This window comes from Boleophthalmus pectinirostris, unplaced genomic scaffold, assembly GCF_026225935.1.
Source record: "Boleophthalmus pectinirostris isolate CB_2022bp ecotype Guang Dong unplaced genomic scaffold, ASM2622593v1 HiC_scaffold_1, whole genome shotgun sequence".
In the NCBI taxonomy this organism is placed as follows: domain Eukaryota; kingdom Metazoa; phylum Chordata; class Actinopteri; order Gobiiformes; family Gobiidae; genus Boleophthalmus; species Boleophthalmus pectinirostris.
This window is the reverse complement of record NW_026570970.1, coordinates 32,297,890-32,325,741: the sequence shown is the minus strand read 5'-3', so window position 1 is coordinate 32,325,741 and position 27,852 is coordinate 32,297,890. Positions and strand designations below refer to the sequence as shown.

Below are 27,852 nucleotides of genomic sequence, written 5' to 3'. Positions count from 1 at the left end.
TCAGCACATTCTCTGTACGAGCATCAGTGTGAATGGCAGCAGCAGTATCCAGCTCTGGGACGGGGGGGTGCAGGAGGTGGAGGAGGACAGCAGGGGGCGCTTCTTCTGCCTGGGTCCATTACACAGGGGCGTGTTACAGCAGGTGATGCACACAGAGTGGAGTTTACCCGTACAGAACTGCTGGTATCCTGAAGACGCAATGAGACACGCTCCAGACGATGCACACGATTTACGGTAATGAGTTCCTGCAAAAAGAAACAAAAAAAGAGATGATGAATATACACTGAAATAATATGAGATGTTTAAATAGCTCATATTATGCTATTTATTTATTTAGTCATTTTCTGATCTATGTTATAATGTTGTTTCCTCATCACAAACAGACCTGGAGTTGTGCTTTGTTTCATTCACACATGTGTAACACACAAATGCGGCTCTATTTTTATTTTTTTTTACAGAAAATTTTGATGTCATGTGTTCATACAGGAAGTGCTTTAAGTTAAATAACCCAACTAAATATTAGTTTTAAATATTTTATATCATATCCTCAAAGTATCCACCCCTAGCTTTGTAGACCAGGGATCTCCAACCGTTTGCATCCAGTGAGCTACCTTTAGAAAATGAAAATGCCGGAGAGTTACCGTATTTTCCAGACTATAGGGAGCGCTCTTAAGCCTCTTACCTCATCAAAAAACCACTGCGCGCCCCACAATCCAGAGCGCCCTATAATCCACTCTGGTGTCCCAGCATGACTTCAGTAAACTACAAAGCTGCACCACCTGTAGTGCACGCAAACACGCACTGAGCAGACAGCGACCGCACAGAGAAAAACACCCACAGACACACTCATCACTCCACGTGGATGAGGAACAGAACGGAGGAATGAACCGAAAAAGCGAGTGCAATGTGCCACTTCTAGACACAACTGAACAACTGAGTCACTGCAAACACGCCAACAATCCAGCGGTCCCAGACAGCACCCTCCCTACACACTACAATTGGGCAAAGCTGAGAGTCACCGTGAACGCCACAAACAAAGTCCCACTGGCCCATCCAACTGTTGTGTTTCGTTTAAAGTCTGGTGCGGTTTATTTGTGAATAAAGTTCGAAAACTGACCATTCTATGACAGTGCGCCTTATAATCCAGAGTGTCTAATAGTACGAAAAATAAGGTACTCATTTTAGTGATCGCAATAGTAGATATAAGGGGCAAGCCTTAGATATTATACAGTGAGATGCCTTTAAAACATAAAACTATTATCAGTTTCTTAGTGTGCAAAGTTCAAAATAACAAATTTACTGTGGTAATTAATCAAATTTGAGTTAATCATATAATACGTAATTCAGAAATCCTTTGGTGAGCTACTTATAACAGGGTTGGAGGCCTCTGTTGTAGACAATGTTGCAAAGCCTTGATCTTCTCTCAGTGAGTTTCATGATGAAGTCTCCTGAAATGGTTTTCACTTCACATGTCTGAGTCAAAAGCAGTGATAAAAACAAAAGGTGGCTTAAAAAAAAAAAAAAAAAAAAAAAAAATCTAAAACCATTTTGGAGTTATTTTGAGTTTATTTTTGTATCCATTCCAAACATGTTCATTCATAATTCTGATGCCTTCAGTGAGAATCTACAATGTAAATACTCATGGAAATAAAGAAGAAACTTTGATGAAAAATAAACTTTGGCCTGGTAGTGTAAGTCTATCCATCATTCTCCACAAACACATTTCCATACTCTGTCATCTGCTATGGGCTGAATAAATGAGAGTTTCATTACAATTTGAGCTCAAGGGCGTTTTCTCCCGTTTATGGACTCATTTTACGTCCTCCTCTGGTCCGCATTTTGAGTTAATTTGAGGGGAACTTTTTAGCAGGATTTATTGTAATGAGATGTACACAGCTGAATGCACAGGGCAAAGCAATGAGTTCAAGTAGTAAAAAGAAAAGCGTTGATTGCAGCTAGAGCCTAATGAGAAGGTTGTCTGACCCATAAATCAAACCATCACAAAACAGGGGGCTTAACATCAGCTGTAACATGACACATTGGAATTATTATGTAATTAGACTATTAAGACTAAAGCTATCACTACTACTATTACTACTACTACTACTACGACTACTACTACTACTACTACCACTAATCATTTACCCATGCACACAATATTATTAGACTATTACTATGACTACTACTATCATTACAGTACTGCTATGATTACTTCTCGGGTAGTGGTGATATCGCTGCTTATGCTACTACTACTACTACTACTACTACTACCACAACTGCTACTACTACTATTACCACTAATCATTTACCCATGCACACAATATTATTAGACTATTACTATGACTACTACTATCATTACAGTACTGCTATGATTACTTCTAGGGCAGTGGTGATATCGCTGCTTATGCTACTACTACTACTACTACTACTACTACTACCACAACTGCTACTACTACTATTACCACTAATCATTTACCCATGCACACAATATTATTAGACTATTACTATGACTACTACTATCATTACAGTACTGCTATGATTACTTCTCGGGTAGTGGTGATGCCGCTGCTTATGCTACTACTACTACTACTACCACTAATACTACTACTACTATTACCACTAATCATTTACCCATGCACACAATATTATTAGACTATTACTATGACTACTACTATCATTACAGTACTGCTATGATTACTTCTAGGGCAGTGGTGATATCACTGCTTATGCTACTACTACTACGACTACTACTACTACTACTACTACTACTACCACTAATCATTTACCTATGCACACACATACCTATGACTACTACTATCATTACAGTACTGCTATTACTTCTAGGGTAGTGGTGATGCCGCTGCTTATGCTACTACTACTACTACTACCACTACTACTACTAATACTGCTACTAGTTTTTCAGTAGTTAATGGGCATCTAAATAAAAACAAACAAAACAAACCACTATTATACTATCTTATATATATTGCTTTCTGGGCACTCAAAGTTACATTACTATATAGTAGGGATGTAACAATAACCGAAATATCGTGATATCGTATCGTCAAAAGTCTCACAATAATATCGTGGGCTGTCACAATATATCGAATCACAAGTTTCTTTGTGTAAATGCATGGTTTAATAGTAGCAACAGCTCATAAATATAAGGAACTACATATCCCATGATTCATTTCAGTGCAGACAACACACAGACCAGTGATCTCCAACCTTATGCTCCGGTGGGCTACCTTTAGAAAACGAAAATGCCAGAGAGCAACTCATTTTAGCAATTGCAAGAAATTTAGTGGATATAAGGGTATAAGCCTTAGATGTTGTACAGTAAGATGCCTTTAAAACATAAAACCATTATCTGTTTATTAGTGTGCAAAGTTCAAAATAACATATTTACAGTGGTAATAATCAATTTCGAGTTAATTAGTATAATACGTAATTCAGAAATCCTTTGGTGAGCTACTTATAACAGGATGGAGAGCTACCGGTTAGCTCCCGAGCTACAGGTTGGAGACTCTTGACATAGACTGTATAAAAGAAGTGGGCTAAGTGAGTGTGATGTCATCCATAGTGTTCAGCACCACTCAAATGAGGCTCATGATGCTAACAGTTACAGGAGCGAAACTGGAGTCAGGCTCTGTGGTTTTTTTTTGATGGACAAAAGAGCGAAAAAATAAAAAATAAAAAATCAGGATCATGTGTCACAGGATAATACGAACACTTTAAGACCAAAATGACGAGGCTCACTGCAGCAGTTACAGAGAGAGGAGCTACAAGACCCTAATGTAAGTCAATTGGAGCCAGGGTCAGAAGGAGACGGAAGAGCCTCCTGGAACTTTCTATCTGGCAAGCGGTGGCTAGAGTGTTGGCTATGTCCACTCAGATATAAGGTCTATGAGATTATGTCGGTAATAATTCACACCAAAATCTTGTCAAGGTATTTTTAAAGCAAAAAAGTGTACCATCACATAAGCCTCTTCAAAATATCGCAATAAGTATCGCAGCATGAGATGCATATCGTGATAATATCGTACCATGAGATTTGGATATCACTATATCTCTACTTTATAGTAATAGTCTGTATAGATAATTTGAGTTTTGACAGATTTGATTCATATTTGAAAATTGTAAGAGAATTTAAGTACCATATTTTTTGGACTATAAGTTGCAATTTTTTCATGGTTTGGGTGGTCCTATGACTTATACTCCAGTGCGACTTATATATTAAAATGTTCACACTGACAGCTGCGAGAGGGCGCTCTAGGCTTGTGTGTCAGTATCTGCTGCTCCTATTACTCCTGTATCACTGTCACTACTGCACATCTCCTGTAGAAATAGCCTCACTGCAAATAGTGAAATATGCAGCCGAAAACAATAATTGAGCAGCAGAAAGAAGGTTTGAAGTGAGCGAGAAACTTGTGAGGGACTGGCAGAAAGTAGGAATGGAAAACACAGCTTCATGGCAACTGGACGGGTGCGCCATGCAACTTTCACTAGTTGAATCAACAAAGCCTGAAATTCAATGACAACTGAAACCATCCTGTTGGGATTCAGACAGACTGGAATAATTGTAACTGGAACTGATGCTGAGTCTGACAACAGCTACGCAGAAGAGGAAGTGGCGCTCTGTTTACTTCATGAATCTATGGTTTATCTCCGGAGGTCGCGCAGAAGTGACACCAAGGATGAAGAATTTAATGGATTTACTGATTTGGAGTGAGATCGTGAGTTTGGTAAACTTATGTTATGTTGTTTATGCTATAACTGTTAATATGTCATGTTAACATAGTAACAGTTAACATATTCTGTTGTTATTACTATAACTTGCCTTTCAAGATGAAATGACGGTTTCTGGTCTCTGATTTTACAAAATACATTTCTGCAAAGACTGCGACTTATAATCCGGTGTGCTTTATAGTCTGGAAAATATGGCAATTTATCTTCCATGTACATCTCAGTTTAACATTGACTCACAAAAGCTATATTTACACCATGATCTTCCCTTGACCACTGAAATACCATTATCTAAAAGGCGGTGTATTGCTGTCTATCTGGTATCTACTGTCCTTCACCACTTGCTTTATAAACCTCCTCCTCTGGAAGCAGAGTAAAGAAGCTTGAACACTCAAAGAGCATACTATATTCACTTTTGAAATCATACTACGTTCACTGTTCAAGTCCCCCCGGGCCCATATTATTGATGGTAAATAAACTTCTCCTGCTTAAGACATCCAGTTGGTCTCCAGCCTTTTACTTCCACCCTTTCTTGGACAAGCTGAAAACTTCGACAACAGTTTTGGCATCACAAACAAAAATTACATGAACAATAAAAAGGTTTTAAAGACAGAATCCCTGTTTTTTGGTGCATTGTTTAACTTTTGGTGCCTTTAAGATGTTAATGCTTTGCCTGGACTGTTTCACAATATGTAAAATGTATCTCCATGGTGACAAGCCGGTGAAGAAATCCTGCCCACAGTAATAATGCATGTTTTCAAAGGTATTTGGAGCAATAAAAACAAGATAGAAGGGTAATAATGGTGTACTGTGGAACATTTCAGGCAATGCAATAACATCTCAATGGCACATGCAGGTGTCAAACTCTCCACCGGAAAAGTGACATAGTGCTCCTTTAACACTTTGAAAATGAGTATAGAAATGGTAGTTGGGTTGGTGCAGTGCGTTTTATGATGTATGTAAATCAGATGGGACGAGCATTAGGGTGACGTGACAGTTGGTATATGGGCCACATAAAGATGACACCCAGATTGATCACGAGCCTGTGGCACTAAAATGTTTTTCATGATTCACTTCAAATTACAGCAAGAAAAAAGAGCCTTCATAAGTTTGGTGATTATGGACTAAAGAAAGTGAGGCTCTCAAAGGTAAAGATCCTAGATAAGTTTGACGATTATGGACTAAAGAAAGACACTCTCAGCATAACCATCATATACAGACCCCGCGGAATAACTGTAGGCAATTACCACTTTTTATCTAGATTAGGTCCACTTTATTGACCCTATAACTAACTACAGACTTCAAAATGGTGGAAATTGTGGTTACATTTTATAATAAGTCAGACAGTGCAGCTCTGGTGGTGCTGCCCAGACGCTGGAGCTCAACCTCAAGCCTTTTCCCTTAATAACAAAATAATCTTCAACTGCACCAGCACAGAGAGCTCTGATTCTCGTGTAAGTGTCACATCCATAGAAACAGGTCCAACACTGGAGTCACAGCCGGACCAGGTCTGGAGGTGTTAAAGGGACCAAATAATGCTATTTTCTTATCTATGTCATGTTGCTTCATCGTCACAAACAGACATGGAGTTGTGTTTTGTTTCATTCACACATGTTTAACACAAAAAATCAGCATGTTTTGGCTGAGAGAGTCAAACTGAAAGCACCCTGTTCAACCTTGTGATGTCAAGTGATAATACAGGACATGCTCCACTGTGTTTTTAAACTATGAAAAAGCATTTACTAGAAATCCTGGTGTCATTTTTGATTGTAATTTTAAATTTGAAATGCCAGTAAGCTTTGTTCTTAAATCAAGTTTTTATCAGTTAAGGGTTTTAAGCAAAATCTTACTTTCCACGTCTGCACTTTGAAAAGGCCATTCTTGCATTTGTGACCCTACGACTTGATTACTGTAACTCTTTGTCTGCTGCATTGACCAGGCCCATCAGCCGCCTACAGAGGGTCCAGAATGCAGCAGCTAGACATTTAAGTGGAAAGAAGCAGAGGGACCACATCACTCCTACTGAAATCCCTGCAATTACACTGTACATTTTAGAATCCATTTTAATGATCGTTTTAGTCTTAATGGCATGACACCTTCCTGTTTATTTAATCTCCTTCAGCCCCATGTACCATCCAGAGGTCTGCGCTCTGCACACCAGCACCTCCTGGTTGTCCCCAAGACCAGGCTGAGAACCAGAGGAGATGGGGGACCTGTGGAACACTTTGCCTTTGCACATTAGAAATGCACAGTCACTGGAGCACTTTAAATCCTTGCTCAAAACACACTTTTTCTCCTTGGCATTTGCCCAGAGTTAGGAAGAGACACCTTGACACCTTATTATTATCACCTTGGCTGTTATTATTATTTGCTTATTGTATGTTTTATTTCACTGTAATGTTGTTCAGCACTTTGGTAAACTTTGGCTGTTTTAAATGTTCTATACAAATACATTTGATTTGATTTTGATTTTAAACGTCAAACATCTTCACTTGAATCATCTGGATGATTTCCTCCCTGGAATTGCTCATCTCTACTGAACTTAAGGTAAAAGATAGTTATTAACTTGAAAACTTCCACTTCATCACATCAAACGGTGGATCAGACACGAGATTCAATTTTGTGTAATCACTCTTAATAAACTAATTGTTCATTATAAATTAAGTCTTGGTTTATGCTTTATTATTAAGACTAATTAAGTCATTATAAAGTCTTACAGGCCTGTGTATCTCCACATTGAAACAGCAAAGATGAAAAAAAAATGACATTACAATCTCTAGTCAAACCAGCAGATGTCAGCATAATCACTACACAGAATGATTTGACCTGTGTCTTTATTACGACTCACCAATCTCCTTTGGCACCATCGAAACATATTTAAAATGGTAAAAAGAGACTCCGTGTGCAGATTATAACACCTTGGTTCGACATTCAGAGACTCAAATGGATGTAAGCACTTTCTCATTTCCTTTGGCCTGATACAGTAAATTAACTTTTGTGAATTGCAGAAGCTAATTTAGATAAGGCGAGGAAACAGGAGCAGCTGCAGTCGTTTTGATGGTGTTCTGGGTTTGAGAGACGAGCAGAGTGACCTCCACATCTGGAAAAACTGTTCATGTACTAATAAGAACATTATGGATTGTGGAATTGGGTTAAGCTATAATAATAATAATGCTATGAGCTGGACCTATATCTGGTGATTTGTTGTGCTTTGTTTACCTCTATGGCTCCTCATATAATTCAGCACATTTAAAGGAGGAACCATATTATGTGTCGCTTGTTTCTTCTCAGTTTTAAAGGCGCACTATGTAACTTTACTGGTGTAGATGGAGATGTTATTGCTTTGCCAGAAATGTTCAACAGTATGGCCTTAAACACTGTATTTGGAGACAAGCAGCTGAAGTCATCAGACCAGCTTACAGGTCAGATCTGGGAAGAGGAGTACCCTATTCACAGTAAGATTTTATTTAATTTTTTATTTTTTTTAATGACACCTGTAACAAAAGAAATGCAACAAAGATCTTTAATGCCATATTGTGAAACATGACATGACACACTGGTAAAGCAATAACCTCCATGGAGACAAGATGGTAACATTTTCCAGCTTCAAGGTACACACCCACTCACACACACATTAATGCCCAAGTACATAATTCATTCATCTGCCAACTGTCAGAACCTCTACCCACATATGTCTAAGTAGAGAGCAGGATTGGAACCACCAACCACAGTTGGTGATCAAATTTCATTTCATTTACATTAAGTTAAAAACATTACACATAATTTAATTCCTTTATTTACACTCTGAATTTACAGTCTGGATTATTTACTTATACTTGTTTTCTGTATTATAATTATTTGTCTTTTTGTTACTTTGATTAAGTTAGTCGTTTTAGTTAATTATTTAGTGTAATTCCTCCCTCTTGTGTTCAGTTTTTGTTGGCCCTCATATATTTAAACACCCCTGTTCCTTTGTCTGGTTGGGTTAGTTTTGTTCTGTTCAGTTTGATTTGAGTTTCCCCAGTTGGGCCCAGCTTTTTTTATTCATGATTTGCCAAATTTGAACCTTTGTTAAATTATCTCCTTTTTGACTTTATTAAATTTAAGCTTATTTTTATACCTTGTCTTTGCCTTTCTGTTTGGTTCACTACAGATCCCTTGCTTGTTTTCACTGATGTTATACCTGCTCAGTAAATTTTATTTTCAATGGCATTTAAATGAAATGACAAAAATACATTACTAACTTGTTTGGGTCACAATAATTCTCTGATTTTGTAGTAACTGACTGTTATATTATTTAGTGGTTAAATACTTATGGCCTGACCTGCTCTGAGACAGTGGCTGCTAATCTGCTCCATCATCTTCTCATACCACTACAAAGAATGCACGCATGCCAAATTCACCAAAGATGAGTGAAGTTTCTTAGCCAGGCTGGCGCCACCTAGTGCCTCCGCTCAATTTTATTTCTCTCTAGCGACTAGGTCAGGAATCAAAATACACTAGACAGTTCGCAAAAACCCCAGAAGTGAGAGTTCGAGCACCAGCCAATCAGTGAAGAGCCATATATTCAGTGTTGTCAACGATTCCCGAGATCGAGGATTTAAAGTTGGAATAAACAGAATGTTTGGTGAATTTTATCAAGGGGAAAGACGTTATTGGCCTTCTTCCTGCGGGATTTGGAAAAAGCTTAATGTACCAGTTAGCCCCATTAGCGGCGCATTACATACGTGACGACCAAACAGCAGCGATTGGTTAAATGATAAAAAGTACCCGCCTACCATTGAGCGAACAAATTCTAACACTGCGAGGTCAGACAGTTTGTATGAAGTGAAACTAAGTAAAATCAACTGATGAATCAGGCTAGAAGTTTCTTGTTCAAGGATACAACAGCAGAACAAACCGGTCAGGGCACACACAGCTAAACTGCTAGAGTTATTCTTGTAGGATAAACACAAATAATGATAGAGAATAAATATTTGACTTTCTTGTGTTAATATGTGCATTCATTGTTTAATTTGAAAAAGCAAACAGCATAAAAACGAGCAGAAAAATGATGGCCACACGAACTGCTCCTTTTTCAAATTCTGGAAGTGAAAGGTGAGGTCAAGTTTAGCACTGATGTGTAGGCAGTCTACACTGAAAGTTTAACAAGTTTAATCTACACCAACACTTACACTGGTAGTGTTAATTCTTCCAAGATTAAATATTGGTGGTGTAAAATACAAGTTACACTGTGATGTCAAAACTGGAAGATTTGCTGTTCATGTTCAACTTTTAAAGGAGATTTATAGAACAACTTTGGGGTCTATTTGATCACTAAAATTGCTGTTTTGGAGTGAATAAGTCGGACAAGAAACTGGAAACTCTAAGTCCACAAAGCAGCAAATTAGCGGATTTATTGCGTGTTTATACTTTGCAGACGACCAAATTATAGAGGCAAACTTTGTACCGATTGAAGGATGAGAAAACACGCTTTAACTCTCAAATGCCAATGGTGTTTTTATGAGAAGTAATATTACTCCAAAAACAGCATAACATCGTTAAAATAAATATGTGTGTGTTAATAAAAGTACTGTCATATTCAAAGTACTACAATATCTGTATACACATGCTCTGAATGCATTTAATGCTTGTATTAGCAGTTTATATTTCTGTCTGCTCTCTCTCTGTCTTTAATAGATGTATGGAGATGTGATTCTTTGCCTAGAATGTTCCGCAGTACAACATTAAACTTTCTATCTCCATGGAAACAAGCTGGACAAATCTGTGGAGAGGCAGCCATGCTCATAGTAAGAATGTGTTTTTGAAGGTATTTTTGAGCCATAAAAAAGAAAACAAAACTCTACTTGAATAAATGCAAGATAGGTACAAATAATAAATACTATACTGTGAATCATTCCAGGTAAAGCTATTTATGTTTTGTTTCATTCACATACTGTATACGTTATTATATGCATGGAGTTTTAAAACAAAGTGGAGCACCTCCTGTATATATTTCTTGTACATGACAAAGTGTTTTCTGTTTAATGTTATTTTTATAGAGAGCATTTCCACTTTCAAGGCACTCAGAGCACTTTACATCAAGGAACCACTCACCCATTCACACAGACACTAGGGGCGAGGTAGGTTAAGTGTCTTGCCCAAGGACACAATGAGATGTGCCAGGACAGACACTCACTGTTTCATCCACATCAGTATCCTGGTTATGGTTGGGTTTTTTGAGTATCCCGGTTTCGCATCTACACGCAGTATCCCTGATTCAGTATCCTGAATAAGGCAGTATCCTGGTTATGAGGAACCAGGATGCAGTGTTGCAGTGTAGAACTTTTACCATAGTGTTTGGAAACATTGTGTTTGGCTGGTTAGGAACCTCCTGAGCTTCGGATGCTAAAAGAGCTCATGGTTGTTTGTGTTTTTTCTGGTTTATTAAAGATATAATTTTTGCGCTTGCACTTTCATAAGATTATGTCAAGAAACTGGGATACTCCATTTGATCATGTGCACACGAATATGAGTATCCCGGTTTCTCAGCTCGCATGTGTACTCAGTATCCCGAATACTGCCATAACCAGGATATGGCTAATAACCGGGATACTGATGTGCATGTGTACACACTCATTGGCAGCATAGCATTCATCTGTGGGAGCTGGAATCGTACTGCCAACCTGTGGGTCAGTGGACAAATTATCTACCAACTGAGCTACTATGGCAAGAAGATCTCAACCTAAATATGCAGGGTTTTTCTGTTAGCATGTGTAAATGAAACAAGACACAGCTCCACGTTTGTTTGTGATGAGAAAACAACATTATCACACTGATAGAAAATTGTGTAAATGGGCCTTTTAATATAGAACAACCCATTATAACTGATCAATATTTATTTTCGTTTTGATTCTGTATTATTAATATTCAGAATGTTTAGCCAAAAAGTAAATAATGCATCAAGAAATAAACAATTCTATGCTTAAACTCCAAAGTTCATGAATTAAAACATTCATTATGCTTGTTTACAAAGGTTTTTACAAAGGTTTTGGAGCCTAAGTGATATTGTCAGTGTGCTGTTTTCAATGAGCAGATTTTAACACCTGTAATAATGATCTCCATTAGAACAGACCGTGCAGCCCTGCAGTGTGAGGAGCTGTGCACTGAAATCACTCAGACATACACCCAATAAAAGCAAAGTTTAGATGGGAAAATATTATTGAAGTTAATGGACACTGAAACTATAATATAATGCATTAGACTTATATTACCTGTCTAGGCTTTTTAGACTAATGAGTGTTTTATTATTATTCATTCACTCCTATAGACAAAGAGATCTTGGGAAGACTGAAGATGTGGGAGATATTGTGCACCTATACTGTCTATACATGAATACAGAAAAAAAAATGGGAGCCTTGCTCAAAGAAACAATGGGTTTACAATAAATCGATAGTCTGGGATTGAAAACAAGAAGTTCTCTAAGCAACTGCCAACAAAAAGTGCTTTTTAACAGACAAAATTGACTCTTGTGAGCTTTAAGCCACAAGCAGTTTTGTTGTTTTGTAATCCTTTATTATTTGTCTGTCTACAACTCCAAAGCTCATAATGCTCTGTCCCACCTTGTGATGTCATGAAGCAGTGGTTTTCCGGTTAACAGTTACCTTTTAGCTTTAATTTAGTAGATAGGGCAGAAATCATCCAAATTATTCTAATGTATGGACTTTAAAAACTCAGGCCCCATCCACACTAGTATGTATTCAAGTAATTTTCTTTGTGGATGCAGTGTTCGTCCACACTAATCAGATGGAAAACGACTCCAGAGACAGAACGATCTGGTGCAGCCAGCTCCCTCGAATTCATCTGAGTACAGATCTGATCCGGCACCGTGAGGACTCCTAAAAACGTTGATATGCTGATGTAGGTCTATGCACCGTGAAGAAAATTCCCCACCTAGAATATATGTCCATTCATATATGCGGTCTATGCATATGACCTGCAGACATATAATCTCTGAAAAGTTTCACATGAACCATCTCCAACACGATAAAAGCACTGAACAGACTTGTCACATCAGCAGAACACCCCTCTGTCACAGAAAGAACACTCACATTCTGACACTGACTCGTGTCCTTTAGTTTGACAGAAGCTGAACTGCATCAGTGAACAATAGCGAGCTGTTTTTTGAGCGCTCAGTTCATGGAATTTAGCCATGTGATTTTAAGTTTCATTTCTGTATAACGTAAACACATATGCTCAAAGCTGTGTGGATAAGGAAGGATTGTGAACACAGAAATCACGTGTGTGGACGCAGATTGTTTCCGATACGGTGATACGTTGATACGCTGATACAGTGATACGCGGATTCGTTTCAGTGGAGCACTTCCTGTATTACCACATGACACCATAAGGTGGAAGAGAGTTTTTTCAGTTTAAGTGAAGAACTAAATATACAGGGTTTGTGTGTTAAACATGTGTGAATGAAACAAGACACAACTGCTAGTATGATTTTGATGAGGAAACGACATTATAACTTAGATAAGAAAATAGTGTAACATGAGCCCTTTAAGACAGTGTTTCCCAAACTTTTTTCTGGAGATCCATATTTTTACAGTCACAAATCTTCACGAGCCAAGACAATAGACATTATTCGAGAATCAAAAAAATTAATTTGTGACCATTATTGAACATTAATGAGGATATTTTATTGTTGACTGATTGATCGTGTCTCTCTGAACAATTAGTATTTTGCAGAGTATAAGGTGCACCGGATTATAAGGCGCAATATCAATAATATTGAATTCTCTTGTCTATTTTCATACATAAGGTGCGCCAGATTATGAGGCGCATTAAACGAAACAAACGGACGACACATGAGACTTTTATTTCCTACGTGGAGGAAGTGAGGAGCGGTGAAGGCTGCATGGAAATTCCGTGCACAGAGAAAAAGTGAAAAGTGGGGGATGTGCGGTGATGTATGTATATTGCAGACCTACATGCAGATCATGACAAGGAGACCCCAAAAAAAAAAAATCTCAGTTATCTCTTCCATCCATCCATCCATTTTCTTCCACTTATCCAGGGCCTGGTCGCGGTTGCAGCAGTCTAAGCAGGGCGTCCCAGACTGCCTTCACCCCAGGTATCTCTTTATTTATAATTTATTATGTCAGCCTATCTAGGATTCTAAGAACAGTAAATTAATAGTAGTAATTAATAGTAATTAGCACTGTTGCCATAGTAATTAGGATTTCAAAATGATGGGTAAAAAATACTCAAATTGGTGCCTATAAACACCAAGGTGAATCCCACAGATCTTGTTTGTTAGAGTGCGTCCTGTCTCCATATGGTGCAGCCATGGTGACAGTAATAACTTAATAAACACGCTATATTTAGGGTCATGAATTACACATGGCACAATCTGTATAGGCAGTATAATAAGATGAGCTAGAAGGTCCATAGAAAATATATCTCCTTATTAAACTGTATCTTTACAACATCACATATTCCCCTGTTATCATTACCATCGCTCACATCTACGGCTTTTAAAATGACCTAAAGCTCTGGCATAGACTGTAAAAGTTACATTTTATGAAACCTATATTTGAATGGACAAGAACCAAGTGTGAAGTCATAAATTATCACCTGCATTAGACGGAGATGTTCACAGATTTGTATTCAAGTGGCAAAAGAAATCCTATATTGCTTGATTATAAGTTAAAGTTTCTATATTATGCAAAATTGACTCTTGTGAGCTTTAAGTCTTGATAGAACTTCCTCAAAAACATACCTGGAGTTGTGTTTTGTTTCATTCACACATGTTTGAGTAATCCTTTCATATTATCTTCATCTCCAAATCTCAAAATGCTCAGTTACACCTTATCCTTATGTTGCTCTGTTGTGCTTTTCTTGTGTTAAAGCATGTGACCCCCCCTGTCCTAAGATAAATTTCTTCAATGGGAAACAATAAAAGATGATCTTATCTTATCTTACCTTCAGATGTTCGTGAGTGGTAGTTAATAGCTACCTTTTAATTTTTGTTCAGTAGAGAAATCTGAAATCATCCAAATGATTGTACAGAGTGGAGTGAAGAATGCAATCTAAATGTGTAAGATATGTGTGAATGAAACACAACACAGCTCCAGGTATATTTTTGATGAGGTAACAAGATTATAACAGATCAGAAAATAGCATAATATGGGACCTTTAATCACATTTAAATTAGGACTAAATCAGAATAAACCAGGACTATATTAGTGAACTTAAACTAATCAATTAATCAACTAAACAATGACTAAACCTGATCTAATCCATAAACAAGGACCGCACCACCATGTAAACCAGAACAATGGGTATTTGAATTTACTTGTGTCCTTCACTAGCACTTGATTTCTCACTGTGAGTATCTGGTCCCAAACTAAGCCAAATCTACATCAGGAATAAACTGTGCTCAAAACAGGACCAAACTAGGACAAAAATGAATAGCCTAAATTATATATTATCATTATATACACACACGCATACTCACACAAACACACACACAAAACTCAATCTGAACCAGGACTAACCACCAGTTATATGTGCACTATGTAACTTTTCTGGTGGTTCTGTTACTTGGCTCCTGTTTGTCTACTTGTCTACTTGGAAATAGATAAGTTTAATGCCATACTGTAGATCATTCCAGACAAAGCATTAACATTTCCATGGACTAGTAGCACGTTCTCCACCAAAACTTACATTCACCCTTAAGCAACTCTCTTCACAAATACCTCAAAACTTTCAATTTAATAACCAACTAAATACTCATTTGATCAGCGACACTAAAAAAACGTCACATTCATAGGACACAAATGACACAAATGCTTTCCTGAATAGCTTTAGAATGGTCTTGAGCTGTATCAGAACAAGTATAAGAGCACATAGCCTAGTATACACCCATGGACCACTGCACTGTGGAACCTACCGAGACCAGAGTGAAAAACGGTGAAACGGACGGTTCTTAACATTCTCGAATTTTACAGGCAGGTATGCGGGCGGGTAGTAATTACACACGGTTGGATCAGGACTAAATCAGGATTAAACCAGGACTACACCAGGACTAACCTTGGACTTCAGAAAGAGGGAGAACCCCGAGACCGTGGAGCAGGGTGTCCGCAAAGCGTGATCAGGCGACTGCTGCGTTTACCTCCGTGGGGTGCGGAAATGGTCGGTCCTTTCGCTCGCGGTCACTCGCTGGTTTACACGGGCGCACCTCTGAGCCCATCCTGACAATGAGTCCTGGTTCAGTTCTGGTTTAGTCATGTTTAGTCCTGTTTTAGTTCTATTTTAGTCCTGTTTTAATCGGTTTAGTGCTGTTTTAGTCCTGTTTTAGTTCTATTTTAGTCCTGTTTTAATCCTGGTTTAGTGCTGTTTTAGTCCTGTTTTAGTTCTATTTTAGTCCTGTTTTAATCCTGGTTTAGTGCTGTTTTAGTCCTGGTTTAGTTCTGTTTTAGTCCTGTTTTAGTCCTGTTTTAGTTCTGTTTTAGTCCTGTTTTAGTCCTGTTTTAGTCCTGGTTTAGTCCTGTTTTAGTTCTGTTTTAGTCCTCCTGGTTCAGTCCTGGTTTAATCTTGGTTCAGTTCGTGGCATGTGCGATGCAAAAATGTGGCATCTCGATCAATGTCTCTTCTGCTCAGTAAATAATGCCTGTGAAGTGATGACAGTAGAGTCGAGTCTGTGAATTCCTATTTGTACTGAAGAAAGCGTAACCATTTCATTTCATTTTGTAATTGTAATTCTTGAATTGATTGTAATTCTTTTCAATTCATATTCTGATGAATGCTTCAGTTAGAATGCTTTTAATTTGTGTGTGATTTATCAAGGGCACGGGCGGGTAACGGATGGAATGTTAACAGGTCCGGGCAGGTGCGGATTTAACTTTGATATAATCATGGAGGAGTGTGGTGCTGTACTGCACGGGTGTGGGCGGGTGCGGGTCTCCAAAAATGGCCCCATGCAGGACTCTGACCTGGACCACAGAGGGATTATACAGATATAAGACCACATGATAATATAAAAGAAAGTATTACAATTTAATGCTGAAAATCACATGCTGTTGTCTAATTAGAGTGTTTTCTGTTGTCATCATGGTATCAGATCAGTAATGAGTATCGAGTCTATTCCTTAGTATCAAAATAATATCGAAATTATTTTAGTATCATGACAACACTAAAACCTACTCACTTTCAATAAAAACGTACTTCATTTTTACACAGCATAATGTATATATTACACAGAGAGACATGGGCTGGGGTTGTACATGTTCACTGAAGCAGGAAGTTCCCATTTCACAAGTGTGCGGTGCCCTTTGGATGAGGAGGGCGGCTCAAAGACTGGGCTTATTGCTTTTGTAGATGAGCTTCAGAGGAAAAATGAAGGGCTAATTCAGTCTGAAAACAGAGCTGAGATTTGGCTGTGGATGACCTTTAGCAGCTAACCGCACAAAAATATTCACATAGGCATAACAGTGTGAAATGTATAGAAAATGCCAGACCAGTTACTTGTAATCTAATATAGACATTAGAAATTAACACTAATAATGGATTATTTACATCACTTGAAGATGCACTCTGTGACTTTTTAACAGGGATGATGACAATATCTTGCCTCCATGGAGATGAGGATAAGGTGAGAGGTGAGCAGTCGACTAAAGAACTTCTTTGTCGACTAAAAACATGTCTTGCTGATCAAACTGACTAAAAAGGGGATGTGGCAAAAGTGCTCAAAACTATTATGTGTATCTGACTCAAACTGCACTCACTCACTCAAGGCTACACCTGCATGGGAGCTCATGCAAAATGTATGTAAAAAGTCACTCAATCACTAACCTTTCTGCTGTTGTCTCATATAAATCCTTACAATTTAAATAGAATAATGAATCAACTAAAACACCATTGTCCGAATTAAGCACCACTAAAGGCATAGAGCCCTGTTAGCCAGGCTGGTGCCACCTAGTGCCTCCGCTCAATATCATTTCTCTCCAGGGACTAGGTCAGGAATCAAAATACACTAGACGGTTTGCAAGAACCTCAGAAGTGCGAGTTCGAGCACCAGCCAATCAATGAAGAGCCATACAGTCTGTATTGGCAATAATTTCTGAGATCGAGGATTTAAAGTCGGAACAAAGAGAATGTCTTGGTGAATTTTATCAAGGGGACAGACGTTATTGCCCTTCTTCCTGTGGGATTTATAAACCAAATAGCAGCGTTTAGTTAAATTAAAAAACAGCACCTGCCTACCGTCAAGCAAACGAATTCTAATGATGCGAGGTCAGACGGTTTCCACGAAGTGAAACTGGCTGATGAATCAGGCTAGAGCCTTGTAGCAATCCAGTGTAAACAGGTATAGCAGTTAAGGTTGCTGCGAGACTGAGATCCCCAATACACCAGAGGATGCACAGACGACTCCCCTGACCATTGTGGAGAAGTCATCAAGGCCTGAATGTGCGCACACTGAGAGTTTAATAACTCAAGAAATTATACAAGACAGACACAATACTTCATGGAAGAAAAGACTGAAGATGAGATCTATTTTCCCCCTAAAACTATTCTGACATAGTGCAACAACAGACTTATTACTTGGCTCTAGATATAACAGTAGTTGAGAAGTTAAATAAATCCAATTGAAATAAAAAAATCTAATCAAAATAATAAATAAATGTAAATAATATTAATAATTCCTGGACATATCCTATAGCCTCAAATCAAACAAAAAACACACACTAATGTCTTTATAGAAGTGCAAATCCAAGGACCATAAACTTCCAAAAAAAACAAAACAAAAAGCTGCATAGCACACTTAAATGGCTGATGTCCAGCACTTTTTTTAGTTTGAGATAAGCTTTTGGCTGAAAGCCTTCATCACATTTTCCCCCTTGTTTTCTTGCTTTGGACCACAGTACTTTTTTTTCTTTTTTTTTTTTTTACATATACTTTTCACTGCCTTTTCTTTCAGACATCTATACAGCTGAGTAAAGATATGCAGTGGAAGCCTTTTGCAGATGAGAAAAATTGTGTGAGTAAATTGACTTCCTGCCTCTGCAGCCGTCGCCAGTGGAGAAGCATTCAAATGAAGCAGTTTTTGGCAATATTATGAAATCTAAAAGCCAAGATTTTTACAATAACGGTGAATTCAGGCAGAAACGCAACACAAAAGGCAGTGTCTAAATAGTGAATGTTTTAATGATGTTTCTCTCTCCCAAATGCACCGGGCCAGGGGCACTCTTTATTTGATGGAAATGGATGAGGTCTTATTGCTTTGTACAGAGCTCATAGAGAGATCACTGAAGCAATTCAGTCTCATAAGGGTTTGTCAGTGGGCAATAAACATACATGTATTCACTGCTAAAATGAAATGGCTTGGATTCTGACTGAGTTAGAATCATTCCAAACGAAAACACGCTGCTTAAAACATTTTGACCTTAGCTTAGTGTTGGCTTATTGATTAAGTAATAGGCACCACTTTTTGCATGTTTGGAATCTCAATCTGCTTTATGGGTTTCAGCTTCCTTAAACAACTTTAACCATTCAGAACATGTAATGGTTTGTTTTATTACTCCATTATATTATCACTATAAAGATCTGGTCCAAGAAACGACTCAAGTAAGAGTAAAAAGTTGGGAAAACTTCTAACTAACAAAGATCAATTGTAAAAGTGTAATTATCTGGACATAAATAATGACTTATATGAAAGAAATGTAAGTGGAAGGACAAAACATGAGATAAAGCACAAAATAAACGGACAATGTGCACCTCTTTAGAAAACATGAGTCATAGTCATCATTATTCTCCTGCTGTTCAACAATATTAGAGCGATGTTTTTAGGTCTAAACTCCCATAAATCACAGCTGCTCCCCCTGGTGCACAGATGGAGGTAGGACACATTTATCCTCTATTCCATCCACAGACAAACTGATAAGAGTGATCCGGTAATGACCATCCAGCCCATTTGTTTTCACAGCCAGAGTCCACTATTTTTAGATAGATCCTTTTTCAATAGATTCTTTTCTGAAAGGAGCTGAAGGTATATTAAATGATATTCATAACTTTAACTTTACTAACAGATTATCTCATCATTGATGACTTTTAATTACAAAACTAGTGTGTATTTTGTCTGTAGATTGTTTTGGTTTAGTCCTGGTTTAGTCCTAATTTAGACCTGCATTCGACTTGGTTTAGTGCATCTCTTGTGGAATATTTCGGGGCTACAGGGGTCTACAGAGGTGCTTCAGAACTGACAGGTTGAGGCCTGGGTTAGACCTGGTTTAGTTCTGGTTTAGTCCTGGTTTAGTTCTGGGTTAGACCTGGTTTAGAACTGGTTTTGTCCTGGATTAGACCTGGTTTAGTCCTGGTTTAAGTTTAGTCCTGGTTTACTCCTGGGTTACACCTGATTTAGTCCTGGGTTAGTCATGGTTTAGTTCTGGTTTAGTCCTGGGTTAGTCCTTGGTGAAACCTGGTTTAGTTCTGGGTCAGATCGGGTTTAGTCCTGGGTTAGACCTGGTTTAGCTCTTAGTTAAACCTGGTTTAGTCCTGGTTTAGCCCAGGTTTAATCCTGGATTAGACCTGGTTTAGTCCTGGGTTAGACCTGGTTTAGTTCTTGGTCAGACCTGGTTTATTCCTTAGATAGACCTGGTTTACTCCTGGTTTAGACCTAGTTTAGTTCTGAATTAGACCTGGTTTAGTCCTGGGTTAGACCTGGTTTAGTCTTGGTTTAGTCCTGAGATAGACCTGGTTTAGTCTTGAGTTAGACCTGGTTTAATCCTTGGTCAGACCTGGTTTAGTCCTGGGTTAGACCTGGTTTAATCATTATTTAGTCCTGGGTCAGACCTGGTTTAGTCCTGGGCTAGACCTGGTTTAGTTCTGGTTAAATCCTAGTCCACAGCAGGTCTTGTGGGGTGCATCAGTTGTAGTTGTGTATGCATTTCAGACAGTTAATTATAGCGTCATTTCAGATAGGCCCAAAATGAATTTGTGTTGCACAGAATATAAATGCTATCAGCAGACACTTCTGAAAAGGCTGTTTGACTCTATTGTGTTTTAACATATTTGATCACTGATAAATACTATCTTTTGGTTCATCGGTTTAGTCCGGATCAAGTCCTGGTTTAGTTTTGTTTTGGTTCCAGGTTTAGTCTCAAATCCCCAAGCATGAACACAGCTAAAATCAATCCAAAAACGATAAAGAAACAATTAGCAAATCCAACCTGACTCCCATAAGTGTATGTCTGCACAATCTACAAAGCACACAGCACTTCCGTTTATAATAGCATCATCAAACAAGAGTCTAATCCCAAATCCCTGGACTATATAATCTTCTCCCTGGATTATGAATGTTAAAGTAAACAAATATAATCTTCATTCAGAGTGACTAAACAGAGCCTTCATTAATTAATTGCTGGACTGGTTTAGCAGGTACACAGTCTCCCCCATCAATCAAACGAAATGTCTTCAGTTTGGTACTCATCTCTAGATTTGTCAAAAGTATCGGAAAGCAGATAGGAATCGATATTAAAACTAATACTGAAACTAGATTTGAGAAGGCACTGATGCCAGAAAAAAGCCACATCAACAGGACAGAAATGAAGCTTTCCTGAGTGTCTTTAGAATGACCTTGAGCTGTATCAGAGCAAGTATGAGACCACATAGACTGGTATACATAGACCACCACTAAGGTAATATAAAAGAAAGTACCATTTAATATTGAAAATCAGATCCTATTGTAGAAATAAAGAGTGTCTTGTTTTTTTAATCCAGTATCCAGTCTATTCCTTAGTATCAAAATCGAGTTAAATGAATGAAATTTTTGTATCGTGACAAAGATTTTAACACAAGAAGCAGTGAAGAAGTAGAAGTGGTGCCATCTAGTGCCTCCGCTCAATTCCATTTCTCTCTAGGGACTAGGTCTGGAATCAGAATACAGTAGATGGTTCGCAGAAACCCCAGAAGTGCGAGTCCAGGCACCAGCCAATCAGCAAAGAGCCATATATTCTGTGTTGGCAACGATTCCTGAGATCAAGTATTTAAAACCAGAACAAAAAGAATGTTTGGTGAATTTTATCAAGGGGAAAGACGTTATTACCCTTCTTCCTACGGGATTTGGGAAAAGCTTAATATACCAGTTAGCTCCATTAGCAGCACATTACATACATCATGACCAAATAGCAGAGACTGGTTAAATAAAAAAAGTACCTGTGAAGTAGAACCGGCTGATATCAGACTAGTGAAAAGGTTGGGTTCAATGCATACTTAAGGACAAACTATTAATACTTTTCTTTGTACACTTTTCTCTAATACAGCTCTGCCAATGAAAATATTATTACAGTATGCCAACCACTGATCGAGTATAATATTGCTGCACCACCAGAACTATGTACTCCTGTTTGCAGTATATGAAATGATCCAAACAACTTTTATGAAATCTGCTTTTGAGTATTTCTTCTATCATATTACTATAGAGAATGAGCAGATTCAAATTTGAAAACCAATCAAATAAATATGTATTAGTTCTGCTTGTATGCACAATTGACGTAGCCAGGCTGGTGCAACCTAGTGTCGCCGCTCAATTTAATTTCTCTCCAGCGACTAGGTCAGGAATCAGAAAACACTAGACGGTTTGCAAGAGCTGTGAAATCATGACGTCAAACTCAAGCGCCTGTCTGGGTCCCTTTTGTGGTACAGCACAACAGTAAACAAAGCGGACGAGATGGGCGTAGACAATACAGACTTCGGATTTTTTATTTCACCTAATTCGCAAGATCATCTCGCAGAAACGACTATGACCGTTGACAGACATGTTCACTCTCTGCTTTGCTGTTGTGCTGGCAATTACTTGGACACCCTTGAGCATTCCGGGGCAATACATACATTACGACCAAATAGCAGCGATTGGTTAAATAAAAAATGTACAGAAACGAATCCTATGCTGCGAGGACAGACGGTTTCTACAAAGTGAAACCGGCTGATGAATCAGGCTACAATTCACCCTGACCAAACCTACTATATCTCAAAATCTGAAATCTGGGTCCACTGTTCCTGACAGGTTACCCCAGTGACATAGAAGGATGGGCCAAACACAGAAGACAAATGATGTACAGTATTTTATATGAGAGGAGATGAGATGAGAAGATTGTTGATGCTCCTCAGACTGATTAAAGGGCCCATATTACGTTATTTTCTGATCTATGTTATAATGTTTCCTCATCACAAACATACAAATTAAGACTGGAGTTGTGTTTTGGTTCATTCACACACGTTTAACACACAAACCCTGCACATTTAGACTGAGTTCTTCCCTCAAACTGAAAACACTCCACCTTGTGATGCCAGGTGGTAATACAAGAAGTTCTCCACTGTGTTTTTAAACTCCATACACTTTCACTAGAATCATTTGGATGTACAATATCTCTACTGAATTAAAGTTAAAGGTAGCTGTTAACTTGAAAACCATCACGTTGTCAGCTTTGGAGATGCAGACAGACAAATAAAGGATTACTCAAACTCAAACAAGAACAACTCCAGGTATGTTTTTGAGGAGGTAACAGCATTATAACATGGCTTAAAGCTCACAAGAGTCAATTTTGCGTAATATAGGATCTTTAAATAAATGAAGATTACATAGACTCACCATCGTCCATCACCAGTACTTCTTTCTGGCACATGTCCTGTACGTTGACGGTGCAGTTTACGATGAACTCTGGAGCGGAGCAGTCCTGGGTCATCTCACACTGATAACACTGGATCTGCAGAGACCGCCCTGGAACAAAACCACCAGCACAATGAACTGGTGAACATTTTCCATCTGTTTACATTTGGATTGGACAAAATGGGTTAAAGAGCCTAAATTACACCAGTTTCTGATCTGTTACAATGTTGTTTCCTCATCACAAACATACCTGGAGTTGTGTTTTGTTCCATTCACACATGTTTAACACACAAATCCTGCATATTTTAAGCTAAGTTCTTCTCTCTAACAGAAAACACTCTGTTCTACCTTGTGATGTCATGTGGTAAATCAGGAAGTGTTCCACTGTGCTTTTAAGCTACATGCACCTTCACTAGAATCATCTAGATAATTTTAGCCCAGGAATTGCCAATCTCTACTGAACAAATAGCTGTTAACTTCTACCACTACATGACATCACAAGGTGGAACAGAGCATTTTGAGCTTTGGAGATGTAGACACACTAATAATAAAGGCTTACTGAAGCGTGTGTGAATGAAACAAAACACAACTCCAGGTCTGTTTTTGAAGAGATAACAACGTTTTAACATGGCTTAAAGCAGGGGTGTTAAACTTAAATTAAATAAACTGACCATTGTAAATTGTATTTTAACTTTCAAAATTAGATTAATACAGAACAATGTTGAGTATCGTTTGTGTGTTAAGTTTCAAAAATATATCAATCACACTATAGGTTGAATTAAGGCTATAATATATATATATATATATATATATATATATATATATATATATATATATATATATATATATATATATATATATATATATATATATATAACATTGTTTATTTTGTTTTCAGCACTGCGCTCTCAACAGGAGGTGAGACAGATATTTTAGTAACTGCATCTGAAAATGGCGTGCATTTTCTTATGTTGTCATTCAAAAGCGATCCAAAATCACCAGTGCATGAGACAAAAAGTTTCTAACTGAATTTACCATAATTAAATCTATCCTTAACATTTGTACAAGACAGAATGGGCACCTGCCTGTTGCATAGCTCTTTTTTCTCACATAAAACGCGTACCTCTAATCCAAAAACATAACCAGATCGTATATCTATATCCACGTTGTGCGAAGAGGATTTTAAACTTTACAGAACTAATTCACAGGCTACAGGACTTGTATCAAAATACCATTAACAATACAGACTGCAGGTTGTGGATGTGGCTAACTGCGATGCTCCGTTCACATATTTGTTCATAAAAGTCAGTAAAACGTCACTTGCTGTCTTCAAAATAAAAAAAATCTATCTTTCTATCTTGCTATCGAAGCTTTCTCTGACTCCGAGTATCTCCAAATTCAGGTATAGAGCATTCATTATCTGCGTTTAACCAATTATTACACTTACAGCCTACTCCATTGTTGTGCAAAATCCTCAAAAATTAAATTAAGGATGTCAAATTTACCACAGCGAACAATTTTCTATTCAAATACTACGATTAAGACACGTGTGCACCTCTCCAGACTAAATAAACCGCTGCGTAATCTACCCAAAGTCTTTACGCTACGTCTCCTTTACTTCTAAACACCACGCGCCCTTTGATATATCCATCCATCATGCGAAAAAAATGTTCCGTACTGTACCTGTCCTGGAGCAGAGCAGGAGCAGAGCGGAGAGCGCGAGCAGCCGCATGGTCGTGCAGCGTGCGCCTTCAGCTCCAGCGTGCGCCGCGCGGCAGAGAGTCCGGGGCGCGCGCACGGAGACGGAGGAGCGTGGGGCCGCGTGCCATGGTGAGCCTGCCTGCCACCTCCTCGTGCCTCGACACCTCAGCTCTTAAATAACGACCGAGCGCACGAGAACACACACGCAAGCGCGCACACGCACACACATGTCACCAGCTCTGGCACGTGGTCAGAGAGTGAGTTGGGAAGATTGGAATGTGAGAGAATTCGTGTAATTATTAAAACAAAACAAAAAAAATAAAATAAAAAAAACTGGTGGGTCGGTGCAGCGTCTGCAGTGATGCGGTCGCTGTTTCGGACTGTTGTGGTGAAGAGGGAGCTGAGTCAAAAGGCAAAGCTCTCGATTTACAGGTCAATGTACATTCCTCACCTCACCTATGGTCATGAGCTCTGGGTAATGATCGAAAGGACAAGATCGCAGAGAAAGCAGCCGAAATGAGTTTCCTCTGCAGGGTGTCTGGGCGCTCCCTTAGAGATAGGGTCAGGAGCTCTGTCACACGGGAGGAGCTCGGAGTAGAGCCGCTGCTCCTCCACGTCGAGAAGAGCAGCTGAGGTGGCTCGGGCATCTGTTTCGGATGCCTCCTGGGCACCTCCCTCGGGAGCTGTTCTGGGTATGTCACACCAGAAGGAGGCCCCGGGGAAGACACGCTGGAGGGAATATGTCTCTGGGCCTGGGAACGCCTTGGTGTCCCCCTGGAGGAGCTGGAGGAAGTGTCCCGGGTGAGGGAAGCCGGGGAGTCCCTGCTTAAACAGCTGCTCTCGCGACCCGGTTCCGGATAAGCAGAAGAAAATGGAAAAAAATAAATAAATAAAAAATACTTAGCTATGATCACTAGGCTATCCTGTCCTCCCTGTGCAAACTTGCACACTCAGTGATATATCGTCTGTCCTTGTATGGGACCAATAATCTCACTGTGACCTCTATACTCCATACCTGAGTGTGAATGATAGCCTGCTACTGCAACACCCTAGTTTTGGAGGTGCTCTGACCCAGTTATCTTCTATGGCCATTTTATAGGTCCTTGAAATTTAATCCTTGATGCTTGTGTTTTTATTTGCTCACATCACTTTGAGAAGAAAAGTGAAGTTGCTGCTTTATGTACAGTTAAGTATAGGCCGGTTTTATTCAGTTGTTTTTACGGCACTTGTGGTAAGCCAGGTCAGGTCTTCACACTTTTAAAAACATCTTGAACATTACAGCATTTTGCCAACAAGTCAAATGCTATTAAATAACATTTTGGCTGGCACTGTGCTCCTGCTTGCTGTAGGATTTGATTTCAATATTATGTTCAATATTAATCTGACCAAGCCTATTCTTTGATTAAAAAAGATACTTATCCTCTAGGTATACCAGATAAATCCCAGTCTAAACCTATGAAAGCAGTTTTTGCGTGGTCGTCTGGTGGGAGTTCTGCCATCTGCTTGTCTCCATAGAGCTTTAATTGCTTTCCCTGTAATGTTCCAGAGTATACAATAAAACTTTAAATTCACCTAAATTGCCCTTTTGGGATAAATTAAGTTTTTATTGATTGACTTCAAGGTATTTTATTGCACAAAATTGCCTTGAAAAACATGCATTCTGTGATTCTGTGGGGTCACCTCTCCACAGATCTGACCTGTAGCTTGGCTTAATGGCATTATCTGAGCATCTTCTCAGATATAAGTTTAATGCCGTAGTGTGGAACATTCCAGGCAAAGCAATACCATCTCCAAGCAGGGGACAGACTCTTCACCAGAAAAGTTCCATAGTGCACCTTTAATTCTCTAATAAGAAACAAAAACATTGACCTAATACAAATTGAACAGTGTATTGGCGTGTCTTAATTACAATTATACGGGCTCACAAGAAGCGGCTTAGTGTTTTTTTTTTCACTGTTTAATTAAAAAGCTCTTGTTCACTCGACTAAACGTGACTTTGTTTTCTCCTCACAGCAGTAAACAGTGTCCTTCTCTCAGGTCAGCTCCTCTGCTACAGTTTGTCTAACGCTTAGATCACTGAATCGTCCTCATTCTGCTCAGTGGATCCACGTGAGAACAGTCATTTTGGGTTCTGCAGATGGTCTACGGGTTACATCACGACACACATGCCCCACACGTCCTTGGACTAAACAGAAGTTTTACTGACCTATACTGACAGGGGCTACTCAAACATGTGGTGCTCCAGGTTCCCTCATCAACGCAAAACCTGAACCATCACTAAAATTGTTCAGCTAAGATAGTCCTGACCAAGACTGGCTTAAGTTCTGGAGATGCATGGTCCTCACTTCTCCTCCTTTCAATAAATTCTTAACTTAAATGAGGCAGAACTAAACCCTAAATCCACTTTTCCCCCACTAAACTCTATATATGGTGTTTTAGGTTTTTAGGTTGGCAATTTTGTAGAACAGATTTGCAGTTTTCTGGTCAAAAAAGGTAAAAACTTAATGTGTACTGCCTCCAGTGGTCACAGCAATTTCAAGCACTATGTGACATTACACAGGACTTCCCTGATTACGGCCTGGTGTCTCTGATTATGATCACCAGGAGCTAATTTTGAAATGGAGATACCTGTTGGACACATTGTTCTTATACTCACAGACTCTGCCTCTCCATCTCCTCACTCTTTTCGTGAATCCTCCGCCACCTAGTGCCTCCCCTTAATTTCATTTCTCTCCAGCGACTAGGTCAGGAAT

General features: G+C 38.8%; 1 protein-coding gene across 1 annotated transcript; it reads right to left on the bottom strand.

Moving 5' to 3' along the window:
• Positions 1-25,130, bottom strand: LOC129408044 (ly6/PLAUR domain-containing protein 1-like). Its single transcript, XM_055150683.1, has 3 exons — positions 25,082-25,130; positions 23,381-23,509; positions 1-245 (listed from the first exon to the last, which is right to left on the bottom strand). Exons 1-3 carry the CDS (start codon positions 25,128-25,130, stop codon positions 1-3), a joined length of 423 nt encoding a protein of 140 aa, XP_055006658.1.
• Positions 25,131-27,852: the final 2,722 nt, after the last annotated feature.

Excerpts from the sequence above, each read along its gene's own strand:
- LOC129408044 (XM_055150683.1), bottom strand. The coding sequence starts at position 25,130 with ATGCGGCTGCTCGCGCTCTCCGCTCTGCTCCTGCTCTGCTCCAGGACA. Across the intron at positions 23,510-25,081 it reads CCTGCTCTGCTCCAGGACAG|GGCGGTCTCTGCAGATCCAG; the intron begins GTACAGTACGGA and ends GTTTTGTTCCAG. Across the intron at positions 246-23,380 it reads AGTACTGGTGATGGACGATG|GAACTCATTACCGTAAATCG; the intron begins GTGAGTCTATGT and ends TTCTTTTTGCAG.